At 44.8% G+C, this 24,745-nt stretch overlaps 1 protein-coding gene across 3 annotated transcripts in view; it reads right to left on the reverse strand.

The window, feature by feature from the left end:
• The window catches only part of Dock8 (dedicator of cytokinesis 8), a 254,630-nt gene that overhangs the window by 130,471 nt on the left and 99,414 nt on the right, over positions 1-24,745 (reverse strand). For all 3 annotated transcript variants that reach the window (XM_045144534.1, XM_045144663.1, XM_045144586.1), the window contains 8 exons: positions 24,369-24,454; positions 19,468-19,534; positions 16,886-17,035; positions 13,061-13,141; positions 11,153-11,312; positions 9,307-9,437; positions 8,583-8,676; positions 6,635-6,797 (listed from right to left, as the gene is read on the reverse strand). In XM_045144534.1, coding sequence (XP_045000469.1) covers positions 6,635-6,797; positions 8,583-8,676; positions 9,307-9,437; positions 11,153-11,312; positions 13,061-13,141; positions 16,886-17,035; positions 19,468-19,534; positions 24,369-24,454 — 932 coding nt within the window. The remainder of the gene's footprint in view (positions 1-6,634; positions 6,798-8,582; positions 8,677-9,306; positions 9,438-11,152; positions 11,313-13,060; positions 13,142-16,885; positions 17,036-19,467; positions 19,535-24,368; positions 24,455-24,745) is intronic.

Genomic DNA, 24,745 nt, shown 5'->3' on the forward strand with positions numbered 1-24,745 from the left:
ATAAGCCCGCCCCCAACAATACACTCCCTCCAGGAGGCATTAATTCCCAAATATGCATCAGCTGGGGGGCTAGCATTCACAACACCTAAGTTTATGGGGGACACCTGAATCAAACCACCACACCCAGTATCCACTTAAAGCAAGATGCACAAGGTGGCATATGGGCATATAATTCATTTACAGTGGATGGAGGCCTTGGCATGCCCATTTTCTCTGTCTGTCTGTCTTCTCTTTATCTCTCTGCTTGTAAATAAATAAATGAATAAATTCTGCCTTCCTGATATTCATTCTGGACCATTTCCTCCATCCATTCTATACATTTCTTTCTCCTAGTATTCCTTAAGATGGCACAAGGATATGGGAGGCGCCTCCTTGTTAAGTCAGATCAGACTTTGGTCTGAGAACACTGGCTGAATGGGAGGAGGCCTGAGAATGGCTAATTATCCATCAAAGAACCCATGTTCCGACTGATACGCTTGTTCTCAGCAAGCACAGTCCTCCACGGCAGTCTGATAATTGGATAAACAAGACTTTGGAGACTGGGCTGAGGGATGAAAATGCACTTTATGTGGCTTTCTTTAATGTAATCTCTAGTTAAAGGGATGGCCCGGAGCTTAACAAGCTCATTACATCCTCTGCGCCTGTGAGCTCTTCCCACACCCCCATGGCAGCGCCGATAAGATGCCCTTGAAGGCCTCGCTGCGACCTGGCCCCGTCTCATGCTGTTTCCATTCTGCTCCCACTACACGCAGCTGGCACCTCTCCCACCAGCTGTTGCCACACACAAAATAAGCTAGGAGTTGATTCAAATGTGTGAACAGAAAGTCTTTTTTTGTTTGTTTGTTTTTTAAAGTCTGGACATGGAAATAGGAACGTCACACTGAGGCCTTGGCAATCATTTATATCAATCCAATCCCCCCACTTTCAAAACTGCAGTCGTTTGAGTGGCTGTTTCTCGGAGCTGCTTGCCTGGGTCTGTCTCAGAGGACACCAGTCTAGCTATGTACGTCCAACCCCTGCAGTTTGGATGTGGTCTCACAGAAGGTGGGGAAGATTCAGTCATTCCTGGATTAGCGCTTTTCAGTCTATGAAGTCATCTTGCCACGACAGCAAGTGTCAGCGTAAGAATGCCCAGTCCTCTGGAAGCCCGAGCGGTTCTGTTAGATTGACTTAGAGCCTTGCATCCAGCAACTCGAATAAGCTTAGGTAGCAGCACTCACACAGGATGCAACCTAAATGGTGCCCTGATAGCATACAGTGGTCCTGACAGAGGACATCTGCGGAGGCACGGCCAAGAAAGGAGGCAGCTGAAGAGGAAGAGGATGGCAAGGCCGAGGGATGGAAGGCAAGTTCAACAGAGCCCAAAGCTTTCTCCTTGGGGGTGCATAGCAGATGTCCCTCTACGAGAGATGGAGCTACTTGAGTTCTATTGATCTGGTGTTACACCAAAACCACCAGTGTTAGATTCCTGCAGTGTGTGACTCTGGCCACCATTCCCACGCAAGGCCAGGCACCATCTGTCATTAGATCCATGTACAAGTTCCCTTCCCCCAAGGCAGCACTGCAGTTTGGTGAAAAGACATTAATTTGATCCTTAGTTCCTGGCCTTGTTACCAGAAGCATTCACCGTATTTATCCTCCACAAGTTCCAGGAAGATCAAGTATTTATGAATTAAGCCACATATATGAGATTAAGTTTCTATAAGACAATCCTTGAATTCATGTGCTCTTAAATCTCCATTTTCATGTATCTGATTTCCTTAGAGCAATGCACCTGGGATCAAGCTTAGCATCCTGGAAATAGCCATGTGAACAGGGATGGTCACATTACATGCCAGACCCTTAGCATCAAGTCCAGAGTTCTTCCATCAGGTCAGAGACACCCCTTTCTATAAGAATCAGGGACTGCAAGCTTGGGCTGGAGGGATGGCTTCGCAGTTAAGACGTTTGTCTGCAACGCCAAAGGGCTCTGGTTTGATTCTCCAGGACCCATGTTAGCCAGATGCACAAGGGGGCGCACACGTCTATAGTTCGTTTGCAGTGGCTGGAGGCCCTGGTGCTCCCATTCTCTCTCTCTTTCTCTCTCTCTCTCCTTTCCTCCCTCTTTCTCTGTCAAATAAATAAGTAAAAAATAAAATATCAAATACCAGTACCCCTGGGAGACCTAAGACAAAGCCATGCCTGTTGTTGATGTCAGGGTGTGACTAAGTGTAGAAATCTTTATTTGAAAGAGAACTTTATATAGGGGAGAGGGAATAGGAAGTCCACATGGTTGGTTACAGTGCATTTGAGGTATGGGAACTTCACAAGGAAACAGGAAAACAGATGGAAATGAGCAGGAAAATCACCCGAGTCAAACAGACAAATTCCCAGTCTGACTTGGTTGAGACCTGGTGAGATTCCTTCCATTTTCAGTGCGTGAATAGGACAGGGGTGTAAGAAAGGAGCTTACTGTCAAGACCGACCACCATAACGCATATGAGAACCGGAAAAGAAACAGCAAGACTTTAACCACTACCACGAGAGGCTTAGGCCACAGGCTCACTAATTTCTTGAAGTTTTTACATAGTAAGATTCTAAACCAAGGTTGTTACATCTCTCTTTCCTTAAACAAGCTATAAAATAAGGTGACCTGGGGGCTATAAGAAAGAACTGCCCCTAAATTGTAATGAATGCCTTCCGTCGCTCCCGGGAGGGAAGGCCGAGTTCAAATGGAGTGGCCTCGCCCTTCCTGCAGTGTCCCTGATGGCTACAGAACATCTGCTCTGTATTGCTGGGTCTGTTTCTCAGGGTGCCAAGCTGGGGGTGCAGAGCAATCTGCCCAGACTCGTCCTTCTCAGCACTCCTACATTTCTGAGTCATTCAGTGCACTAATGCATTCCCAGTCCCGCTGTGATGTAATTAAGGGATAATGGTTGTGCAAGGAGTGGAGAGGGTTATAAATGACTCCCGTGGGTGATTAAACTCCGAGGGGAAGCCGAATAGCGAGAGAATTCATTTGGTGCAAGTTTGTCCCACTGTCACAAGCTTCCTTTTCCAACCATAGGATAAAGTTTCTAAAAAGATATAGGTACAGCATCTATAAGTAAACGTGCCCATGCCTTCATCCTCCTCCTGGAAGTGGGGAATGGAACAACCACTTCCTAGAATGCTTGGCGGAAGCACTGGGAGGGAGACTTGGGGCTGAGCTAGTGTTTTAATAGGATAAAAAAATGAGGTGTGGGCTGGAAAGATGGCTTAGCAATTAAGCGCTTGCCTGTGAAGCCTAAGGACCCTGGTTTGAGGCTCGATTCCCCAGGACCCACGTGAGCCAGATGCACAAGGGGAGCACGCATCTGGAGTTTGTCTGCAGTGGCTGGAAGCCCTGGCGCGCCCATTCTCTCTCTCTCTCTGCCTCTTTGTCACTCTCAAATTAAAAAAAAATTTTTTTTTAAAAAAAACGAGGTGTAAGTGGGCGAAATCCGCACGCAGCTTCAAACATTGAGAGGTAGAGCTCTGTCTCTGTGTATTTCTTACTGCATTTTTTTTTTTTTTTTACTATAACAAACGGTTCCCCTAGTCTTTGTGGGCCTCAGTTTTGTGAATCTGAAAATGTGCGCACGGGTGAGGGGTGTTGGATTAGGTGAGTTTGGAAGCAATTTGCATTCAGCCCTCCCCACGTCACGTTGGAAAGTGTAGGTGAGGCAAGTGGGCGCTCTCATGCACTGAGAGCATATCAAACCATGCAATTTTGGGGAAAAGTACCAGCATGAATAAAACTAAAAATGTGTATCACTTGTGACCCAGTAATTTAATTTTTAGGCATATTGCCTTGGAAAAGTTTTAGGACTAGCAAAAACCACAAATGTCTCACTAGTAAACTGGATAAATAAGATAGGAAATATGGCCTCTTCAGACAAAAGAATGGTTATAAAACAGTTAAGAGAAAGGCATGGTTATAAGTCAGTATTCATTATTTTTGTTGTAGTTTTTTTTTTTTTTTTTTTGAGATAGAGTTTTACTGTAGTTCAGGCTAACCTGGAATTCACTATATAGTCTCAGGGTGTCCTTGAACTCGTGGAGATCTTCCTACTTCTCCCTCCTGAGTGCTGGGATTAAAGATGTGTACCACCATGCATGGCTCAGTATTGATTTTTTAAAAAATATTTGTTAGAGAGAGAAAGAGAGCACATGTCAAGGCCTTCAGCTGCTGCAAATGAACACCAGGTACATGTGCCATCTTGTGCATCTGGCTTACATGGTCCTGGGAAATCAAACCTGGGGCCTCAGGTTTTGCATGCAAGTGCCATAACTGCTAAGCCATTTCTCCATTACCTAGTATTGATATTTTAAAAATATACGCTGCTCAGGAGTTCCCATTAGTTAGACTCATCATAATATGACTAACTAAAATGAGTAACTGAACATAGTACACTCAGTTAATAAAATTTATGAGTATATAGTAGTACTCAAAAAATAAAATAGAAAAAAACAGTGTTGATGAAAAGCAAAATGCATGATATGTGGAAACTGAGGCTCAAATGACCCTTAAAAATAACACCAGGAGCTGGGTGTGGTGGCGCACGCTTTTAATCCCAGCACTCAGGAGGCAGAGGTATAAGGATCACCATGAGTTCAAGGCCACCCTGAGACTACATAGTGAATTCCAGGTCAGCCTGGGCTAGAGTGAGACCCTACCTTAAAAAACCAAAATAAATAAATAAATAAATAACACCAGGGAGCTGGAGAGATGGCTTAGTGGTTGAGGCACTTGCCTGCAATGCCTGAGGACCTGGGTTTGATTTCCCAGTACCCACATAAGCCAAATGTATAAAGTGGTGCATGCATCTGGTATTTGTTTGCAGTGGCTGGGGGCCCTGGCATGCCCATTCATTCTTTCTCAAATAAATGAATGAATAAATAAATAATATTAAAAAAATAACACCAGGGTTGCTTGGAAATAAAACCATTGTGCAGATACATATGTAATGTGTGTGCATGTGTGTACAGCCAGAGAAAACGGCAGGAAGGACACATACATGTTCATGACAATAGTGAAGATTGGGCAGTGCTGTGTTTTGAATGTGACATGTTCCCCGTATGTTCATATGTTTTGAATTGGTCCCCAGCTGGTGGTGCTGGTTTGAAACATTGTGGAACCTCTCTGGAGGGAGTGAGTTACTAGGGGTGGACATCCCAGTTCCACTTCCTGTCTGCTCTCTGCTTCCTGTTCTGCTGAGGTGTGAGGCAAGAGTCCCAGCTGCATATAGCACAACATGGAGCTGCCTGCTCCACACCTTCCCCTCCATGATGGATGGCTTCCCTTCAAACTGGAAACCAGAATCAACTCCCTTAAGGTGCTTCCTGTCCAGTGTTTGATCACAGCAACAAGAAAAGTAACCCATACAGGCAGCAAAGTAGATGGCTGTAACTAGATGCTGAGGATCAAGAAGTCTTCATTAAATTGTATGATTTCATTTAATGTTTTATGTAAAATGCAAAAAGCAACAAAATGTCACTCATAGATGATGGAGAAAAGATGTTTGACATAACATTTTTTTCATTTTAAATTATTTTTATTTTGAGAGAGAGAGAGAGTCAGAGAGACAGAGAGAGAGAGAGAGAGAGAGAGAGAGAGAGAGAGAGAGAGAGAGAATGGGTGTACCAGTACCTTCAGCCTGCTATGAACAAATTCCAGACACGTGCGCCCCCTTGTGGGCATGTGCCACACTGTGTGCTTGCATCACTGTGCGTCTGGCTACGTGGGACCTGGAGATCTGCACATGAGTTCTTAGGCTTCATAAGCAAGCGCCTAAACTGCTAAGCCATCACTCCAGCCCAGTTATAGCATTCTTTACTGTGCTAAAAAAATTCCTTTCAAAATAAACCAAAGAATGTAAGAAGCAATGCTTTGGGCAGGTGTGTTTGCAAGAGTTCCTTCCTGGTCCTCACCATGTAGGCCTTTAGTATCTAACTCCTTGTTGCCCAGGATGGCAGTACCAACTTGTTGCTGTCATTTTAACTAAAACTAAGAAAGATTAAGTTTTTACTGCCTTCCTCCACTGCACTCACCACTATTCCATTACTGATAACCAGAGGCCAAAGAGTTAATCAGCTTACACTGTGCAGTATACAGGGAATATTTCCGGCATTGCTATAAAATTTTCCTGGATAGAGCTGAAAACAAATATTTTTTGTTTTGTTTGAAACAGGGCCTCACTCTGTAGCTCGGGCTGGCCTAGAACTCACTATGTAGTCCAAGCTGAACTCCAACTTGCACTCCTCCTTGCCTCAGCCTTCTGAGTGCTGGGGTTACAGGTGTATGCCGCCACGCCTATCCAAAATCTGCCTTTTTGACAACTAGAGCACTTTAGGCATGTTGCTCCTTTCCTGATGCATTCTTCTGCACAGAAGAAAGATAACAGTTGTTTCATTTCTGCTAAGAATGCATCCAAGATAATCTTCATTGCAATTATGACTGAAGAACGTCTTTGTTGTTACAGAGAATTAGAGAACCCTTCTTTAGCAAGGAATCTCACCATCACCTACAGGCACATGACCATCCTGTTTCACTACCCCCCCAAACTGAAGAAACCTGGAAGAAAGGCTGGACGAAGACGGACACAATGTTTAAACAAGAGCCCGTGCTTCTTACCTGTACACAGTGTGAGGGACGTACACCTCCCGGATGGGAAATTCCAAGATCTCCTTGTGCGGCCGAGTCCGGTTTTCAGGGAAGGGCTTCACGGGCTGCATTTCTGGTGTCAAGCAGCAGCTGATGGCCTCTGGAGCTGGTGATATCTCCAGCCTGAGTGAGCCTGAAGTGAGCCACAGGAAGGTTTTGTACAGAAAACATCACCTTATGAGGGAGCCTAGAAGATTCCTGTGCTGGAGTTCGTTTTTATTTATTTATTTAATTTTTTAAGCCTTTTCAAGGTAAGGTCTCACTCTATCTCAGGCTGAGCTGGAATTCACTATGTAGTCTTAGGGTGACCTCAAATTCAGGGTGCTCCTCCTACCACTGTCTTCTGAGTGCTGGCATCAAAGGTGTTATTAATTTGCAAGCAGAGAAAGAAGAGAGAGAGAGATAGAGATGATAGATAGAGAGATAGATGATAGATAGATACAGAATGGGTACACCAGGGTCTCCAGCTGCTGCAAACTTCAGACACATGTGCCACCTTGTGCATCTGGCTTTATGTGCATACTGGGGATCTGAACCTGGGTCATTAGGCTTTGCAGGCAAGTGCCTAACCCATTAACCATCTCTCCAGCTCATGCTGGATGTCTTTGTTGAGAGTAAGGACAAACTGTGAGAAGGTAAAAGTTCTGGAGGTCCCAGCTAATTTCCTATCATTTGAGAAAAAGCATGTTAAAACTACCTTTTTTTTTCTTTTTTGGTTTTTTGAGGTAGGGTCTCACTGTAGCCCAGGCTGACCTGGAATTCACTATGGAGTCTCAGGGTGGCCTTGAACTCAAGGCAATCCTCCTACCTCTGCCTCCCGAGTGCTGGGATTAAAGGTGTGCGCCACCACGCCTGGCTTTGTTATGACTACTTTTGAGATTTGCTTTCTCTAAGATGAAGAGCAGGAAATGATGAAGTGGGTGGGGATGGACGTGAGCCTACCACCCGGTAATGATGCGTACGTAAGTAACTTCTGGGCACTGGCTGAAGTGACAACTGGTGGGTTTTGAGCTGAATGAGGATAAGGAAGGGTCCCCACCTTCAACCAAAGCATCTCACACTCACTGGTTTTAATACTAGGGTTCCATATAATATTTTATGTGACAAGGGGGCTCATCTGTTCAACTGATTATTTGGAAAAGCAGATCTAAGGCAAAGTGTATACTGAATACAGAATAGATAACATCACAAGATTTGTCAAAAATGCAGAACAGGGCTGGAGAGGTGGCTTAGCAATTAAGTGCTTGCCTGCGAAGCCTAAGGACCCTGGTTTGAGACTCGATTCCCCAGGACCCACGTTAGCCAGATGCACAAGGGGGCACACACATCTGGAATTCATTTGCAGGGGCTGGTGGCCCTGGCGTGCCCATTCTCTCTTTCTCTCTCTCTCTTTCTTGCTCTCTCTCTGCCTCTTTTTCTCTGTCTGTCACTCTCAAATGGATAAATAAAAGTAAACAAAAATAAAAATTAAAAAAATGCAGACCAATTCAGATTTTTTTTTTTTTGAGGTAGGGTCTCACTCTGGCCCAGGCTGACCTGGAATTCATTATGTAGTCTCAGGCTGGCCTTGAACTCATGGCGATCCTCCTACCTTTGCCTCCCAAGTGTTGGGATTAAAGGCATGCACCACCATGCAGATTCTTAAAGTGCAAAATCCTAGATTTTTTTTGAAGCATTAAACAAAGCCATTTAAATGGGCATGGTAGGATAGACCTTTAATATCAGCACTCAGGAGGCAGAGGTAGGAGGGTTGCTATGAGTTTGAGGCCAGCCTGGAACTATAGAGTGAGTTCCAGGTCAGGCTGGGCTAGTGTGAGACCACCTGGAAAAAAGTGAACATGACTAACTAACTAAATAAATAAAGATGCCTAATCACCAATGATTTGGTCACACCTTGTGAATAAAGACAAATCCACACCTGGAATGGACTTGACTCTTCTCTGTAAGGATGATGATCTCTTGTAGTCAGCTAAAAACTTGAATAAATCTTCATCACTGAGGCGATCTCCCTCCTGCCAAGAGAAGAGTCGGGGTTAATGGAGAGGCCGGTGGACTCCTGCCCTTGGGATCAGCTGCCCTCAAGCTTCCCACCCTCCTGCACCAGCCTAGAGGCATGCACCGCCACTATCTGGCTTTCCTTCTTTTATTTTCACTCGTCTTTCATAGAAGAGAGGATGGCAGGCAGTGCTGAAGTCATTTGGTGAACTGCTGAGAAACGTTCTTCTCAGCCTCATGGGGCCTTGACTTCTACTGCTTTCCAAGCTGACTGTTGGTCCCCGAGGAACCTAGGCCTCAGGCTTCTGCCCCCTAACTTCAGCCCACAGATGCACATTCGTTCCCAGGAACAACACGGAACAGGCTTCTCTCACTCTTCAAACGTCTGAGGACGGAGAGAGCATCTTCCCTTCCTGTTTCATTGTCTCTGCTTTGCCTTGAATAAGGAAATTAGGATACGTGCTTCTTCCACATGCCCCATGGGACAGACCAGTGGCCAGGGACACACCTGTGTGTTTCTAATTCTTACAATGACCCGGCAGGGCAAGGGAAGATAACTTGCTCTTTTCACCCTACACCCTCCTAACTTGGGCTTCAGCACCCATGTCAATGTGAAGACAAATCCAGATGCACTATAACACAGGTACCTGCTTGAAAAAGCTGTTTGTGGCCAGGGTGGTGGCCTTGAAGCTGTAGCCCACTCCATTTTCCTCCCAGGCATGCTCAGAAAGCCTCCGAGACTGGGACAGACTCCTCCGCTCACCCACCGAGTTCCTCCCTTTAGGAAAAACAACTGTTATTCTAATGTGGAACTCATCTTTCCTTTTTACAAACATTATTCATTTATTCATTTGAGAGTGAGCAAGAGAAAGAGAGAGAGAGAGGGCAGCCCAGGGCTTTCTGCTGCTGTACACAAACTCCCAACACATGCATTGCTTTATGTGGGTACTGGGGAATTAAACCCAGGCCATTAGGCTTTACAAGCAAGCACTTTTAACTGCTGAGCCATCTTTCCAGCCCTAGTGTGTATCTTTCTATTTGAACACATGGCAGTTAAGATATGTATAAAGTTGCTGTGCAGGAGCTGGAGAGATGGCTTAGCAGTTAAGTGCTTGCCTGTGAAGCCTAAGGACCCTGGCTCGAGGCTTGATTCCCCAGGACCCACGTTAGCCAGATGCACAAGGGGGCTCACACGTCTGGAGTTCATTTGCAACCACTGGAAGCCCTGGTGCGCCCATACTCTCTCTCTCTCTGCCTTTCTCTCTCTGTTGCTCTCAAATAAATAAATAAAAATAAAATGTTTTTAAAAAGTTGCTGCCCAGGGCTATCCCTGTTGTAAATGCCCCTACCTTTCTTAATGCCCCTGCCTGAGCTCCTAATCCTCTGGCCAGAGGGGAGAGGGCACTGACAGTTGCAAGGCCTTCCCACTGGAGACCAGGGTGGGCCACTGTGACAGTGGGAAGAATCCAGGGTACAGCCAGCACAGAGTCCCCCAATAAGCTTATTTGATCAGCCCAGTGTTTGCTTTTGCTTTATTTTTTTCACTGGCATTCCACCAGAGGAGATAGGTACTAAAACACCCCTGAAGGCATTTGGGGCTCTGACTCAACCATGCTAAGGTCAACCTGAGCACATCATGGATCCAGGCAACAGATTGGAAATTCTGCTGCAAAACCTGAGTGTTGCTTTTCAAAGCTCTGTAGGTGTGACTATTCTTATGCTTGGGAGCCAAGACTGGCATCGTTAATGCCTTAAAAATCCACTCAGGGCCAGAGAGATGGCTCAGCGGTTAAGGCACTTGCCTGCAAACTCTAACAACCCTATTTAATTTTCCAGTACCCGCTTAATGGCAGATGCACAAAGTGGCGCATGTGTCTGGAGTTTGTTTGCCCTGGAATCTCCCCCTGTCCCCTGTGTATGTCTGTCTCTCTTCTCTCTGTGTCTCACTCTGCTTGCAAATAAAATGAAGGCTAGAGAGATGGCTTAGCAGTTAAGGCACTTGCAGAAAAACCAAAGGCCCAAGGTTCAATTGAGTAGCCATGTAAACCAGCTGCACATGGTGGTGCATGGATCTAGAGTTTGTTTGCAGTGGCTAGAGGCCTTGGCATGTCCATTTTCTCTCTCTGTCTTTCTCTCTCTCTCAAATAAATACATTAAAGGTAAAATAAATTTTAAAAAATTTAAAAGTCCACCTAAATTTCTTATTATAAAGGCATATTTAAGGCTCTAACAATGCTTATAGTAATGTTTGTAAATGTCCTAGTCTTCTTATATAGCTAATAGGCACATGGTTTCTTAGGACTGGCTAGATAACTTGGATTCTTTTTTTTTAAAGACTCTCTGGCCAAACACACAATTGAGTCATTCTATATTTGGACTTCCTCTTACCCATCCCCATACCCTTTTGTACTCCCAAGCCCCCACCAATGACCCAATGACCTCAGAGTTAGGATTCTAGAAGCTCTCCACTTCCCACTGCAGATGGACTCTTACCAGTCATGGGCTCCCCGTCAGATACGGGCCTGTCAAGGGTGGACACATTGAAGAAGCTGGCTAAGCTAATGGGGGCCCAGGCGAAGGGCATCCGGTATTTCCCCAAACGCTGGCAGAAGGATTCAGCTTGAAGTTTTAGTTTTTCAACCTTTTCTTTACTCTATAGAAATGGAAAGAGACAAGCTGAGATAGACAATCCGATGTCGGCACCAAAGCGACTGCGTGGCATGGCAGTGACTGCCACTCCAAGTGACAGGAGAGTCAGCAGAAACACGACAGTTCAGGCCGGAAGTCTAGCTGAGCGTCTGGAGGCCCCTTCACTCCAGCTCAGAAACCATAGCTCTCACTGCTAGTTAAATTAAGCCTCGGACCCAATCCAAAGTGCCTGTGAGGAAGCAAGGATTATAAAAGGAAGAAATTAAATAAAGGTATGTTTAATTGGCAAACTAGCTGCTAAAAAAGAAATGTCCTAGGGATAGCTAATAGGCACATGGTTTCTTAGGTCTGGCTAGATAACTTAGATTCTTTTTGTTTTTTGGTTTTTTGAGGTAGGGTCTCACTGTAGCCCAGGCTGACCTGGAATTCAATAAGGAGTCTCAGGGTGGCCTCCAACTCACGATCCTCCTACCTCTGCCTCCCAAGTGCTGGGATTAAAGGCGTGTGCCACCACACCTGGTTTGGATTCTCTCTCTCTCTTTTTTTTTTTTAAGACTAATCTATTTGTTGTTGTTGTTTATTTTTATTTATTTATTTGGGAGTAACAGATAGAGAGACAAAGAGGCAGAGAGAGGGAGAATGGGCACATCAGGGCCTCCAGCCACTGCAAAGGAACTCCAGATGCATGCGCCACCTTGTGCATCTGGCTTACGTGGGTCCTGGGGAATTGAGCCTCAAACTGGGTCCTTAGGCTTCACAGGCAAGTGCTTAATTGCTAAGCCATCTCTCCAGCCCAACTTGGATTCTTTTGAGAGAAACTTGGGGAAAAATTTTTAGTATGTCATCTACCAAGATGACAACAGAATTTATCTTATGAAAATTGCCTTGAAAATTTTAAAAAGCTCCATAAATATTTTGAATGACCTCTTCATTGACCACACATTCAAAGTTTCTTTTTTAAGTTCAGACTGATAGATTTTAAAACACAAATGTCTTCAGTCCAATCAATTTTATTTGGGAAATGTTATTCCAGAAACATCTTGTTGAAAAACTTTACTGGGAACTTTTGCAAACTGGGGATGGAAACTCCTTTGAACGGCCGAGGACTTCTCATGTGCTGACTGGCATCAGAGGTGTGGAAGCCACAGCTGCTTTGTCACTAATTCTGCACGGGACAGGACCTGGTGCTGAAGGGAAGAGCTCTGGCCCTGCTTGGTTTCATGGGGCCTTGGTGGCTCCCCAGTCAGTGGGGTCAGAAACTCAACATGCCAGACAACAGGGCATGGATTGTTTCATAGTCACTATATGGGTCACCATGTGCTCAATATTTTATTTAAAAGATTTTCATCAGGAACTGATTTGTCATTCCTCTTTCATTTAAATACAACTTTTCAATACTTCATATGGAGCATATGATGGTCTAAGCTCTATTAAACAATTTATTTTCATATTTTAATTTGAATTATTTATTTAAGAAAGAGAAAGAGACAGTGAGAAAGAGGCAGATAGAGAATGAATATGGGCACACCATGCCATCCTGCCATTGCAAACAAACTCCAAATGCATGAACCACTTGTGCATCTGGTTTTACAAGGATACCGTGGAATTGAATCCGGGCCATCAGGCTTTATAAGCAAGTGCATTTAACTACTAAGCCATCTTTCCAGCCCTCCGTTAAACCATTCTGTAGAACACTTCTGAAGACATGTATATTCTAAAATGTACCACTTAGCAGAACTTAAATTGTCATACCTTTCCCCCATCACTTTCTCTGATGACCATGTAGGGCTCTGCGCAGTCTGCAATCTCTCCCTGCTGAAGGACTTTTTCAATCTACCGACAAAAATAATATTAAAAGAAAGTGGGTGAATTACATCCCTATGGTGGGATCTATGCAACCATAAAAATAACGCTTAATGACAATATTTAATGCCCATAAAAACTGTGAAGAATATCATGCTGTTTCCATTTGGAAAAACATCATGAAGGATGGTAGCAGCAGATGTTAGCAGTGGTAATCTACATACAGTGGCATTACTTATGCTTTTATTTTCTTCCTATTGCTGATGAGAAGTTTCTATTTTTAAACAATAAACATGTGTTATATCCATAATAAAATGCAATAAAAGTTATTGTATAAAACAAAGCCCATGGGACATGTGTAGGAAGTGAAAAAGCTCATTTTATTATTGCTTACAAAGTAAAAAAGAGATATGGCCTCTGTAAAAGTCAGGTTGAGGACTAAAACCTTCCATAACATGAACCAATGAGCAGAATAAACCATGTGCGCTCATGCCCCATATGATTCCTCTGCAGGCTGCTCGTGTGGCGTTCACAGACTGAGAAAGAAACTCAGGGGCCGGGAGAGTGTTCAGCCCCTCAGCTTGCTCACAAACACTGGCACGGCCAGGCATCTTCTATCTCCTCCCGGGAGGGGAGCCAGTGGCCATTGATATGGACATCATGACAAGAAGGGAAAGGAGAAATGTGACATTTCCCAGTTCTCTGTCCAAAGAAACTTTAACTAACTTAGATGCTGGTCAAAAACACCCACACAAAATCAGGCCCATTTGCCAGCTCTGTTAGTTGAGATGCCCCTGAAGAAGAATCTGTCATATTCCGGAGACACACATTCTTTTTTGTTTGTTGTTGCTTTCGTTTTTTGAGGTAGGGTCTCACTCTAGCCCAGGCTAACCTGGAATTCACTATGTAGTTTCAGGGTGGCCTCGAACCCACAGTGATTTTTCTACTTCTGCCTCCCGGGTGCTGGGATTAAAGGCATGTGCCACGGCTTTTCAGAGACACATGCTCTTAATCAGCAAACCACAATGAGGCACAGGTCACTTAAGCCAGCATATTCTACTGATGGGGCTGGTTGATGAGGTGTCCAAGGAAGTGGTGCGGGCTGCTCGGTGGCTGGCTGTGTCAGGAAGTACTCCAAGCACAAAGCCTCATCCCAACTGCTGTAGCAAAACAAGAAGTCTGGTCCACTGAGAGATGCATCACATTGGAAACAGTTCATCACACTTGAGCTAGAAACTGACTGTTTCTGATTGTCAACATTCATTCACTTATTCATTCAGACAATATGCATTGTGGTAGCTGCTAGAAGGAATAGGTGGTGAACTCTGTAAACTCATAATCATGACCCAGTAAAACAAGTTGGAAAGAAAATAATTTTTCCATGACATCACTGGCTAAAAACACAATCTTTAAACTTTGAACAGACTAGGAATCTTTCAGGAAAGGGGCTGTAGCTCAGTGGTAGAGCACATGCACACAAGCCCGCACACATGAGCGCACGTGCAAACACACACACTCAGATAAAGAAAAGCTCATGTAAGAGCCCTTCCATTGGGACTCTGAAGCAAAAACTGGAAATGCCATGACTTATTCGAAACCATGGGATTGAGAAGGCTTCCAACTATCTAAACTCCAGAGTCCAGATGTGGCAGGACCAGGAGCTGATATCCCCTTTGCTGAATTGGACCAGGGTGATCTCAGGTCCAGTTGAACTCAGATCCCTTTTTTTTAAATTAATTAATTAATTAATTTGAGAGTGACACAGAGAGAAAGAGGGAGAGAGAGAGAGAGAGAGAGGGAGGAAAGTGGGCATGCCAGGGCTTCTCGCCACTGCAAATGAACTCCAAACGCATGCGCCCCCTTGTGCATCTGGCTAACGTGGGTCCTGGGGAACCAAGCCTTGAACCGGGGTCCTTAAGCTTCACAGGCAAGCGCTTAACTGCTAAGCCATCTCTCCAGCCCAGAACTCAGATCTTATGAGAAGGAACTGCAGGCTGATGTGAGCACTCACAGCATGGTTCTTTCCAGTTGTGTGAATGCATGTGTACTGGAATGTATGAGTCCTCAGAGCATGGGCACTGGGGTGGAGAAGCACATTAAATACAGCCGGGACTCTTAGGCCAAGAGAACTGTCTTCCATTCTACTCGGGAGGAGCTGCTTCAATGCCGCACTATTTTTCAAATAGTATCTCTTTTTACTTTACTTTCTTTCTGTTTTTTAAATAATTTTTTGATTATTTTTATTTATATGAGAGTGACAGAGAGAGAAAGAGGTGGAGAGAGAGAGAAAGAGAGAATGGGCACACCAGGACCTCCAGCCACTGCAAACGGACTCCAGATGCATACGCTTCCTTGTGTATCTGGCTTATGTGGGTCCTGGGGAAATTGAGCCTTGAACTGGAGTTCTTAGGCTTCACAGGCAAGTGCTTAACCACTAAGCCATCTCTCTAGCCCTCTTTCTTTCTTCCTTTTTTCTTTTAGAGGTAGGGTCTCATTCTAGCGCAGGCTGACCTGGAATTCAATCTGTATTCTCAGGGTGGCCTCGAGCTCACAGCAGCAATTCTTCTACCTCTGCTTCCCGAGTGCTGGGATTAAAGGCGTGCGCCACCATGCCCGGCTAAAATAGTATGTTTCTTAAAGCTTGAGATTTACTCCCATCCTCACTTTCCAGTCCTCACTCATGAAACAACCCTTTCATCTGCTTCACAAAATCTTGCACTAAACCTTTAAACCTAAAATAATCCCTTAAAGTATTAATATATACACTAGCTGAACTCGGTGACTCAGCCTGAAATGAAGTTAAGCTCTCGACGTTCAATTTGGGAATAAAAATAAGAAAGAAAGAAGTCTCTCTTAATCACATAAACCAGCTAGGGCACACTAATGTTACACCACTAACTGTGTATTCAGGGGCAAGCAGCAACAATGACGGTCTTACTGTAGTTAAGGCAACTGCAGACCAGGATTGCTACCAGGTAGATTTAAATCTTTATTCCACCCAGATAATTTTGGGTGTGTATGCTATTGACAAGTAACACTTCTTTTTGTGTGTACATGTATGTAGTGTGTGTGTCATAATATGCACATGTGTGTGTCTGCACACGTGTGGAGGCCAGAGGAGCACATCAGATGTGGTGGCTCATCTGCACGTCTCCTTCAGATGGAGTCTCATGGTGATTCTGGAGCTTGCTGTTTCTGTGAGACCCAATGAGTGTCACCACTTTCTGCTTACAAGAATGGGGTTACAGTTGTTCATGGCCATGCTCAGCTGTTTATGTGGGTGCTATGTGGGTGCTGGGGCATTGAGCGCAGGAGGTCTCAGGTACCCTCAAGCCATCACTGTTGTATGGAAATGTATATGCTGGACCACCTCCTAACCCTCAAATGAATAATACACTCTTCTACATTGAAGCTGGGCGTGGTGGCGCATGCCTTTAATCCCAGCACTCAGGAGGCACGGGTAGAGTTGGTTCTCACTATTGCTCATGAAAGTCAGTGTGATTATAAATGTGGAATGTAAGTCTCAGAAAATGTGGGTCATTGCCACACAGTGCAAAGCCAGGATTCAAACCCAGACCCATAGACTCCTATGGCCCAACTTTGTCTAGCATCCCAAGTGGAATTTACTTGTAAGGGAAAGGGCAAGTTGGAAAAGAAGCCATGCAACTTTCTCAGGGGATATGGGCCATGCTCTGTCCTTTCCTGCAGCCCTTGCACGTGCTGGGATAACCCAGCAACGCAGCCGGCGGGGCGCGCTGGACTGCGCATAAGTACCTTGACCACCAGGTAGATATCCGAAGACGGGTAGGTGACGGAGAACACCGCAGATCTTGCCTGACTGGATGGGTCAACTGAGGGCGTGTGAGCTCGCAGAAATCCTTTGAACTGGTCAGAGTTCAGGTCACAGTGAAAATTTTCTGAGATCTGTAAATGAACAGCAAAAAGGGGAAAGTAAGTTAAGACAGTTGTATTCTTGGTCTAAAAATGTTAAAAATGGAGCAAAAAAGTTACAAAGAAATGTTTCTAAGAGAAGTGTCAACATGGACATATATAGCTAGTGGCTTCTGGAATCTGGCAAAAGTTCTGCCACAATTTCTCCATATTTTAAAGCCATTTAAAAGCGATTCCTTGAAACGTTTAAATCCTTATGACTATACCAGTGCTTCCTGTGCATTGGAGGTGTGCTGGGTGCTGCACTGAAGAAGAGGAGGGCGTTGCCTCTGTCTAGTTAGTTTACAATTCGAAAGCAGGGAAAGGGCAAGATATAAGAATAGAGTGAAAGCAAGTTAAAATTCACCACACTTCCGCCCAGAAGCATTGTGGAAGTTCTTGAAGGTCTGAGATATCTGGAGTGATCAGCAATAGGCACTGGAGAGCAGTGACTAATTCTTACTGGCAGACTGGGGGGGCAGTGTGCCAGGGAGGCAGCACAGAGCAGGTGAGTACCTCAGAGGCTGGAAGGCCTGGGGTACGTCTCGGGAACAGGGAGTCCTGCCGGACTGGCAATGGAGAGAGAGAAGGCCGACAGAGCCATCCCAGCATGCAGGCTGAAGAGTTTGTTCTTTTTATTTATTTATTTATGTATTTGAGAGTGACAGACATAGAGAGAAAAAGGGAGAGAGGGGGGGGGGAGGAGAGAGAGAATGCACACCAGAGATTCCAGCCACTGCAAACAAACTCCAGATGCATGCACCCCCTTGTGCATCTGGCTAATGTGGGTCCTAGGGAATTGAGCCTCGAACCGGGGTCCTTAGGCTTCACAGGCAAGCACTTAACTGCTAAGCCATCTCTCCAGCCCAAGAGTCCGTTCTTAACTGCAGGCAGGAAGACAGCTGTTGACAGTGAGGACCTGTTCAGCTTTCTGAGCATGGCATGGCCAGTGCTCTAGGCACTAGGGAGGCAGCCATTCCTGGGGTTCTTCTCTTCCTTCTGTGAGTGGTTTATTGAGAAGCGGCTACTCAGTTGGAGACTACAGTGACCAGCTCTCCTTGCGGTGTGGGTGATTATGTAACTAAATTCTCTCCGATGAACTGGGAGCAGCCCCTTCTTTTCGGTTCCTCCTCTGGGGACAGCAATGGCAATGGCCATGGCAGGAATGAGTGGGCAAGATGTACACTGGATGAAGACAGAGGAGCTATGGCCAGCCCAAGTTCGCACATGATTGAGTGGGGTGGAGGCACTGTTAACCGGGCGCTCCCCCATTGTACACCCTGTTCTGTTAGCAGACAAAGATGGAAACTTCTTACCCATTAACGTAATTGTGACAGTGGCTTTCAAACTGTGGTCCCTAGTCAGGCGCTTCAGCACCATGAGATACCCATGAGAAATGGAAATTCTCAGGCCCCACCCAGGCTTCCTGAGCCAGAAACTTTGGGTTTGGAGCTTTGAAGCCTGCATTTGACCAGCTCTCCCGGGTGATCCTGTGGACACTCAGGCTTGAGAACTACTGCCGCCCATCACTGAGTTTGAGAGCCTTTTTGCTTTAATAGTTAACCTCCTTTAACTGATACAAATCTCCTTGGTTGATATTCATTCCGGACATGCACATTTCCTTCAGCATGGAATGTCTGCATGCAAGGGGTTGTCCTCTCAGAATTACCAAATGGCTGAACTCAAGGTAGAAGGCAAATGCTGACATCTGAGCTGTCCTCCGGCCTCCACGCGTGCACGGTGGCGTGCACATGCATGCACTCCCACACCACACAGAACACACATCTCAGGGGCGTCTTGGGGACTGCATGCCTTCAGTGGAAAATACTTGACAACTGGTGAGTCTTCACTATTCAGTACACTAAGAGCTTTGCTGCACATGACACCTGCCATTTGCAGTGACCCTATTTCATAGTGCAAAAACAAACTCAGCAGTAACATCACATGCATACCTAAACTGTTAAAAATGGACAATTCTGTCTTACATAGAACTCAAGTCCTAGTTTAAACACCATCCCAACCCCTACCACCACCAAAGGGCTTTTCCCTTAAAGAATCTTCAAAGAACACAAATGACTAAAATTTCCAGATTATTCCATCAAAAAATTGCAAGGCCGGGCGTGGTGGCGCATGCCTTTAATCCCAGCACTCGGAAGGCAGAGGTAGGAGGATCGCCATGAGTTCAAGGCCACCCTGAGATGACAGAGTTAATTCCAAGTCAGCCTGGACCAGAGTGAGACCCTACCTCAAAAAACAAAAACAACAACAACAACGACAACAAAATTGCAAGGACAATAAAACTGGAGCCTTTAAAGATCATTTGCTTTCAATTTATTTTATTTATTTATTTTTTGGTTTTGTTTTACAGAACTGAAGTTTAAAACATGAACCCAAAGACTCATGAGACAGGCTATTTTTTTTCTTACCTTTTTCCTTTCTTTGATGTCATAGAGGGCAATGCTGGCAAATATTGGCTCAATTTCAATCTCAAACCTGTCAGAAGGTGAAAAAAAAATCAATGTGGTTTTAACCTAGAAATTTTGAATTTTCTGAAAGTGTACAGATATATAAACTGGTAAAATATGAATAGATCCCAGAAATACTTAGATAACCTGATGCATAAGGCAGACTTATTGGGATATTAATGGAAAAAATATGAGAGGTTCATGGAAAATTCCTGATCATTTGAAGCCACATCCTCTCAAAAACTGCCTGTTGGTGACACACAAAGAGAAGACCGAATGGACCTTTGTCTGTGACAAAATAGTGCTGGGGGTGGGGGTGCGGGAAGTCACCAATGCTAGATAAGTGCTCTGCCACTGGCTTATACCTCAGTCCCCAATGCTCGGTACCAGCATGGCCACCGCGCTTTAGAATACAGAATCTTTCTTAGATAGTGGGCGTGTTTACATTTCGCTGCTGGGATATGAAGCTCTACTCTTCAATTCTAAAGGAAAAGACTTCTCGGAGAGCAAGAAGCATTCAATCGCTTTTTCCTATGGCTACAGTGGCACAGAAAGAAGGCTAGTGGGTCACCAGGCAGATGCAAGGGTGGCCGCTCCTAACTGTTGGCCGGGGTTGGTTCAACTGAGGCAGACTGAGTTTTGGGATGATGGCTGAGGGGAGATAAACACTGAGTTGTTTGGGCCTCCTGAGAGCTAGAAAGAGAAGCGTGAAAATAGATCCTAGTACAAACAGGCCCCAGATTTGACCCTCAGTCCACATGCATACATATGTGCATGCATGTGTACATACACACACACACATACACACACACACCAAACAATAAAAAGAAACAGAAGCTCTTAAAATGGTGGGTTTGAAGAAAATGCATCCCTAAACCACAGTTCTCCCAAATAAGCCATATCAAACACACGTTAACTATGTGTGGCCTTGGGCACTGTCCACTGATAGCAACCACAACTGCTTTAGAGACTATGTACACTGGGCCGACTTCTATTTCCAAGCATACGTGAGAGAATCGCTTCAACACTGGATAGCTCTCTTTCAACAGAGGTTTTTTTTTTTTCATTTTGTTTTGTTTTGTCCCTCTCCCCCCCACCCCCCCCCCCCCCGGAGGTAGGGTCTCTCTGTAGCTCAGGCTGACCTGGAATTCACTATGTAGTCTCAGGGTGGCCTCGAACTCATGGCGATTCTCCTACCTCTGCCTCCCAAGTGCTGGGATTAGAGGCGTGCACCACCATACCTGGCTTCAACAGACAGTTTTTTACAAGACTATTGGACTAATGCAATCTCAGACTAAAGGCGTGGTTGGTCCTTGGCAGCCTTGGCAACGAGACAGTGTACAACAGACTTGGGGCACTGAGTCAGGCAGACCCAGGCCCTGCTCCCTTGCCTGTTGTCTGTAGCTATCTTTTACAGTTCCCTTTATTTATCTGGAAAGTGAGGAAAGGACACTTCCTTCCCCATTTTCCAGGGATGCCCCAAGAATCCATGAGATAATGTATGTAGATGTACTTAGGACAAAACCAGGCAGCAGCATGACTAACCATAGTTAAAACAGTGGGAATGACCCAAGTTCTGACAAATGAAAGTATGAACAAAATGATACCACAGGTACAGTAATATTTTATTGGGTATATACAAAATTGTGTGTATATATGTATATATACATATACTATGTTAAGTGAAATGTCAATCTTTTGTTTTGTTTTGTTTTGTTTGTGTTTCTCGCGGTAGGGTCTCACTCTAGCCCAAGCTGACCTTGATTCCTACGAAGTCTCAGGGTGGCCTCGAACTCACAGAGATCTTCCTACCTCTGCCTTCCAAGTGCTGGCATTAAAGGTGTGTACCCCGATGCCTGGCTGATGTACCTACATAGTCAAATTCTGAGACAGAAAGTAATATAACAGCTGCCAAGATAATTAGTGTTCAATTCATACCAAGTTTGGATTTGGTAAGATGACAAAGTTCTGGAACTAGATGGTGGGGGTGGCTGCGCCACAGTGTTTCTGCACTTCATGTCACTGAACTGCGTATGAGCAATGGTTAAAATGGTAGGTTCTATGTGATATGCATGTTGCCACACACATAGGTACTGAGGATATTCATGATTATTCTTTCTCTTATTAGGAAATAGCACTTTCTTGTTGTTTGCTTGTCTTTTGATACAGTGTTTTGCCACATAGTCTAGACTGGCTTAGAACTCACTATGTAGTTCAATCGGCCTCACACTTGCCTATGGCTCCTGAGTGCTGGGACTACAGGCATGGCCAACCTGCCTAGCAGGAAACAGAACCTCAGTGGAGGGCTTTGTGGCGCTGAGGCTCACCAGCTGGTGCTAGCATGGTCAACTGTATTTGATTGTGTGCTCCCTGGCAGCTAGACTCTTCTGGAATGCTTAGGTTGGTACTGAACATTAAATCTTGTGTAGTTCAGAAGAAAAAAGGGAAAAGGGCTGGAATCATGGTTTAGTGGTTAAGGCCCTTGCCTGCAAAGCATAGTGACCCAGGTTTGATTCCACAGGACCCATATAATATGCCAGATGTACAAGGTGGCAATGCGTCTGGAGTTCATTTGCAGTGGCTACAGGCCCTGGTGGACTTGTTCTCTCTTTCTATCTCTCAAGTAAATAAGATAAAATAAATCTTAAAAGGGGAGCTAATTAACATTTATTAAATCTAGTACTGTTTTATAAATAATTGATGTGATATACATGACTGACACATGTCCACCCATTCACTCTTCACAAAAGTATAACTGCTCCCCTTCTCTACATAAGGAAGCTGGGGTTCTGAGAAATTAAGTAATCTGACAAGGGGTGCAAAGCTAGGAAGGAACATATCAGGTTCTGAAACTAGCTCTTTACAAGCACAGAACATGAGCTTTTTCTACTGTTGTTTTTCTTGGTGCGGTGCCCCTAACACAAGCGCCTGAGGAGTTTTTAGTCGCACATGAGACCTGCTGAACCAGAGTGCCTTTGAGAAAAATGGTTATGGGAGGTTTTCCAAACATTCATTAAAACCAGCTCTCTGGGTAAACTGAGTGTGCACAGAAATTTCAACACCAAAAGCATTCCTCTGAGGGGGTTACTTTGCATACGATGGTATTAAATTCTAAATTGTAAAAATTCTCTGGGTTGGAGAGATGGCTTAACAGTTAAGGCACTTGCCTGCAAAGCCTAAGGACCCAGGTTCGATTCCCTACTACCCACATAAGCCTGATGCACAAGGTGGCACATGTGTCTAGAATTTGTTTGCAGAGACTCGAGGTCCTGGTGAGCCCATTCTCTGTCTCTCTACCTGCCTCCTTCTCTCTCAAATAAATAAATATTTAAAATATATATGAAAAAGAATTCCCCACCTAAAATATGAAACAGAAACATTCTCTATTGTCATTTTTTTTCTTGTTCCTACAGACATTTTCAGAATTGGCACCAGCATATTTCTTTCTATGCCTTTGAAGCTTTATCTGCTCTTCAAAAGCAAAATGGGGAACTATTATAAATCTTAATAACTTGGTAGAAATTTCCTAGTTGGTAAAATCTATGGTATCATGAATAGAATTTTGCATATCAATGTCATTGATAAATTATGTTTAAAATACTGTTGCTGATTTTTATTACTCATATTTTCACATTCGAGGTTTATCCATTAGAATTTCTTTTATCTAGTTTAGACAGGTATGATGACCTCTCTGGCTTGTTTCCTTTCTCACAGGTATGTAAATGGTATGAATTCTATTTAAGTCGCTTGGAACAGGCTTCAGGCACTGGCTAACCACGTTGATTCTGCTTCATGTCTGCTGTGGTGGCTGGGAAAACATCACTGGAAACTGCACCTGACAATTCACATTCAGAGAAACCCAAGTGACTCCATTTGTTTTTTTAATTAATTCATGTCTAGCACAATGGGCCATGTTTTCCCGCCTGTGAGAACAGCTGACATTCACTTACTGGATAGCTCTGGAAGACTGGAGGCAACAAGCAGAGGAAAGAGTTCCTCCAATTCCAAATGGCATAGTCACTGCAGCTACAAGTGGCCCAATCGACCACGTATCCTGTGGGGCTGAGAGTGGCCAGAGACAATCGTGTGGACTTCCTGAACAAGGCAGAGGGAACACCCACAGTAGAGCTTTCTGTGCCCATTAATTAACACGGAGCTGGTTGAGTCTCGCCATTTCTGCGTGAGACAAAATGCCCTGATGTTCCACCATGAGACTTGGCTCGAGCGGGGAGGGGCTATGTCAGAAAGCCAGCGCTCGCAGAGTAGCTACGTCAGCACGTGCTCTGAGGCAGAAACGAAGGTGTCTACCCTAAGAACCAGAGAAAGTTAGACCATCTAGTCTAACAGCTTCCCTTGCAGGTAAGAACCCAAGTGCCCAGAGTTGAGACAAAGTCCTGAATGCAGAATCCAGGCGTCTTCCCACTAGTCAGGGGCGGCCCAGGCGGTCCTCACTGTGACTTGGTGACATGTCTCTCCTAGCAGAGCATGAGAGATGCTCAGCTGCAGAGCGGAACAGAGCCTCAGACACGCTGAGCACACGCTCCGCCGCTGCGGTTCATCCTCGGCACAGGGATGTATTTCTCAATGTGAGAAAACTAACAATATATTTGACCTTGCCAGACATCCGCAGTCCGCTGTTCTTCCCCTGAGCATTTAGCTAACCTTATATACATCTGCATTTGCTTTCCAATAGCACAAAAGAATGACTGTCCAAGGATGGGCAAGAATAGAATCCAGGTCTAGTGACTTCAGTCTCTGTCTAGTACCCCACAGCTCCCTCTGTTGAAAGCATGCTGGGAGAATGTCAGTACTCAGAAATCAAGGCAGACAGGGCAGCAGCTGGCGTGTTTGCTGATACTTACTTCAAGGTCAGCACCTTGACCAGTATTCTGTTGCCCAGATGTTCCTTGGGACACTCTGGCACTGGACGTATTTCCACAGCATCCTCCTGTTATTAATCATATTGTAAAGACATCATTAGTGAATTTCCATGAGAATTTCCCGCTGGAGCAAAGCCGGGGAAGGAAAGGCTGCCCTCCTTGGATTTATTTCTAATAGCAGAGTAATGCTCTTTCTTTATGAGAGACTTTGTCATCCATCCCCCATCATTTACAGCCAACCTTTCCTTCTCTCAGAAACCTGAGCATTTAAAACAAAGAGACTGAGAGAGGAAGGAAGGAAATGGCAAACACGGCCGTGGCTTAGTAACATCCACCAGATGGCATAACAAAATTTTATA

This window comes from Jaculus jaculus, chromosome 1 (genome assembly GCF_020740685.1).
Source record: "Jaculus jaculus isolate mJacJac1 chromosome 1, mJacJac1.mat.Y.cur, whole genome shotgun sequence".
Taxonomy (NCBI): domain Eukaryota; kingdom Metazoa; phylum Chordata; class Mammalia; order Rodentia; family Dipodidae; genus Jaculus; species Jaculus jaculus.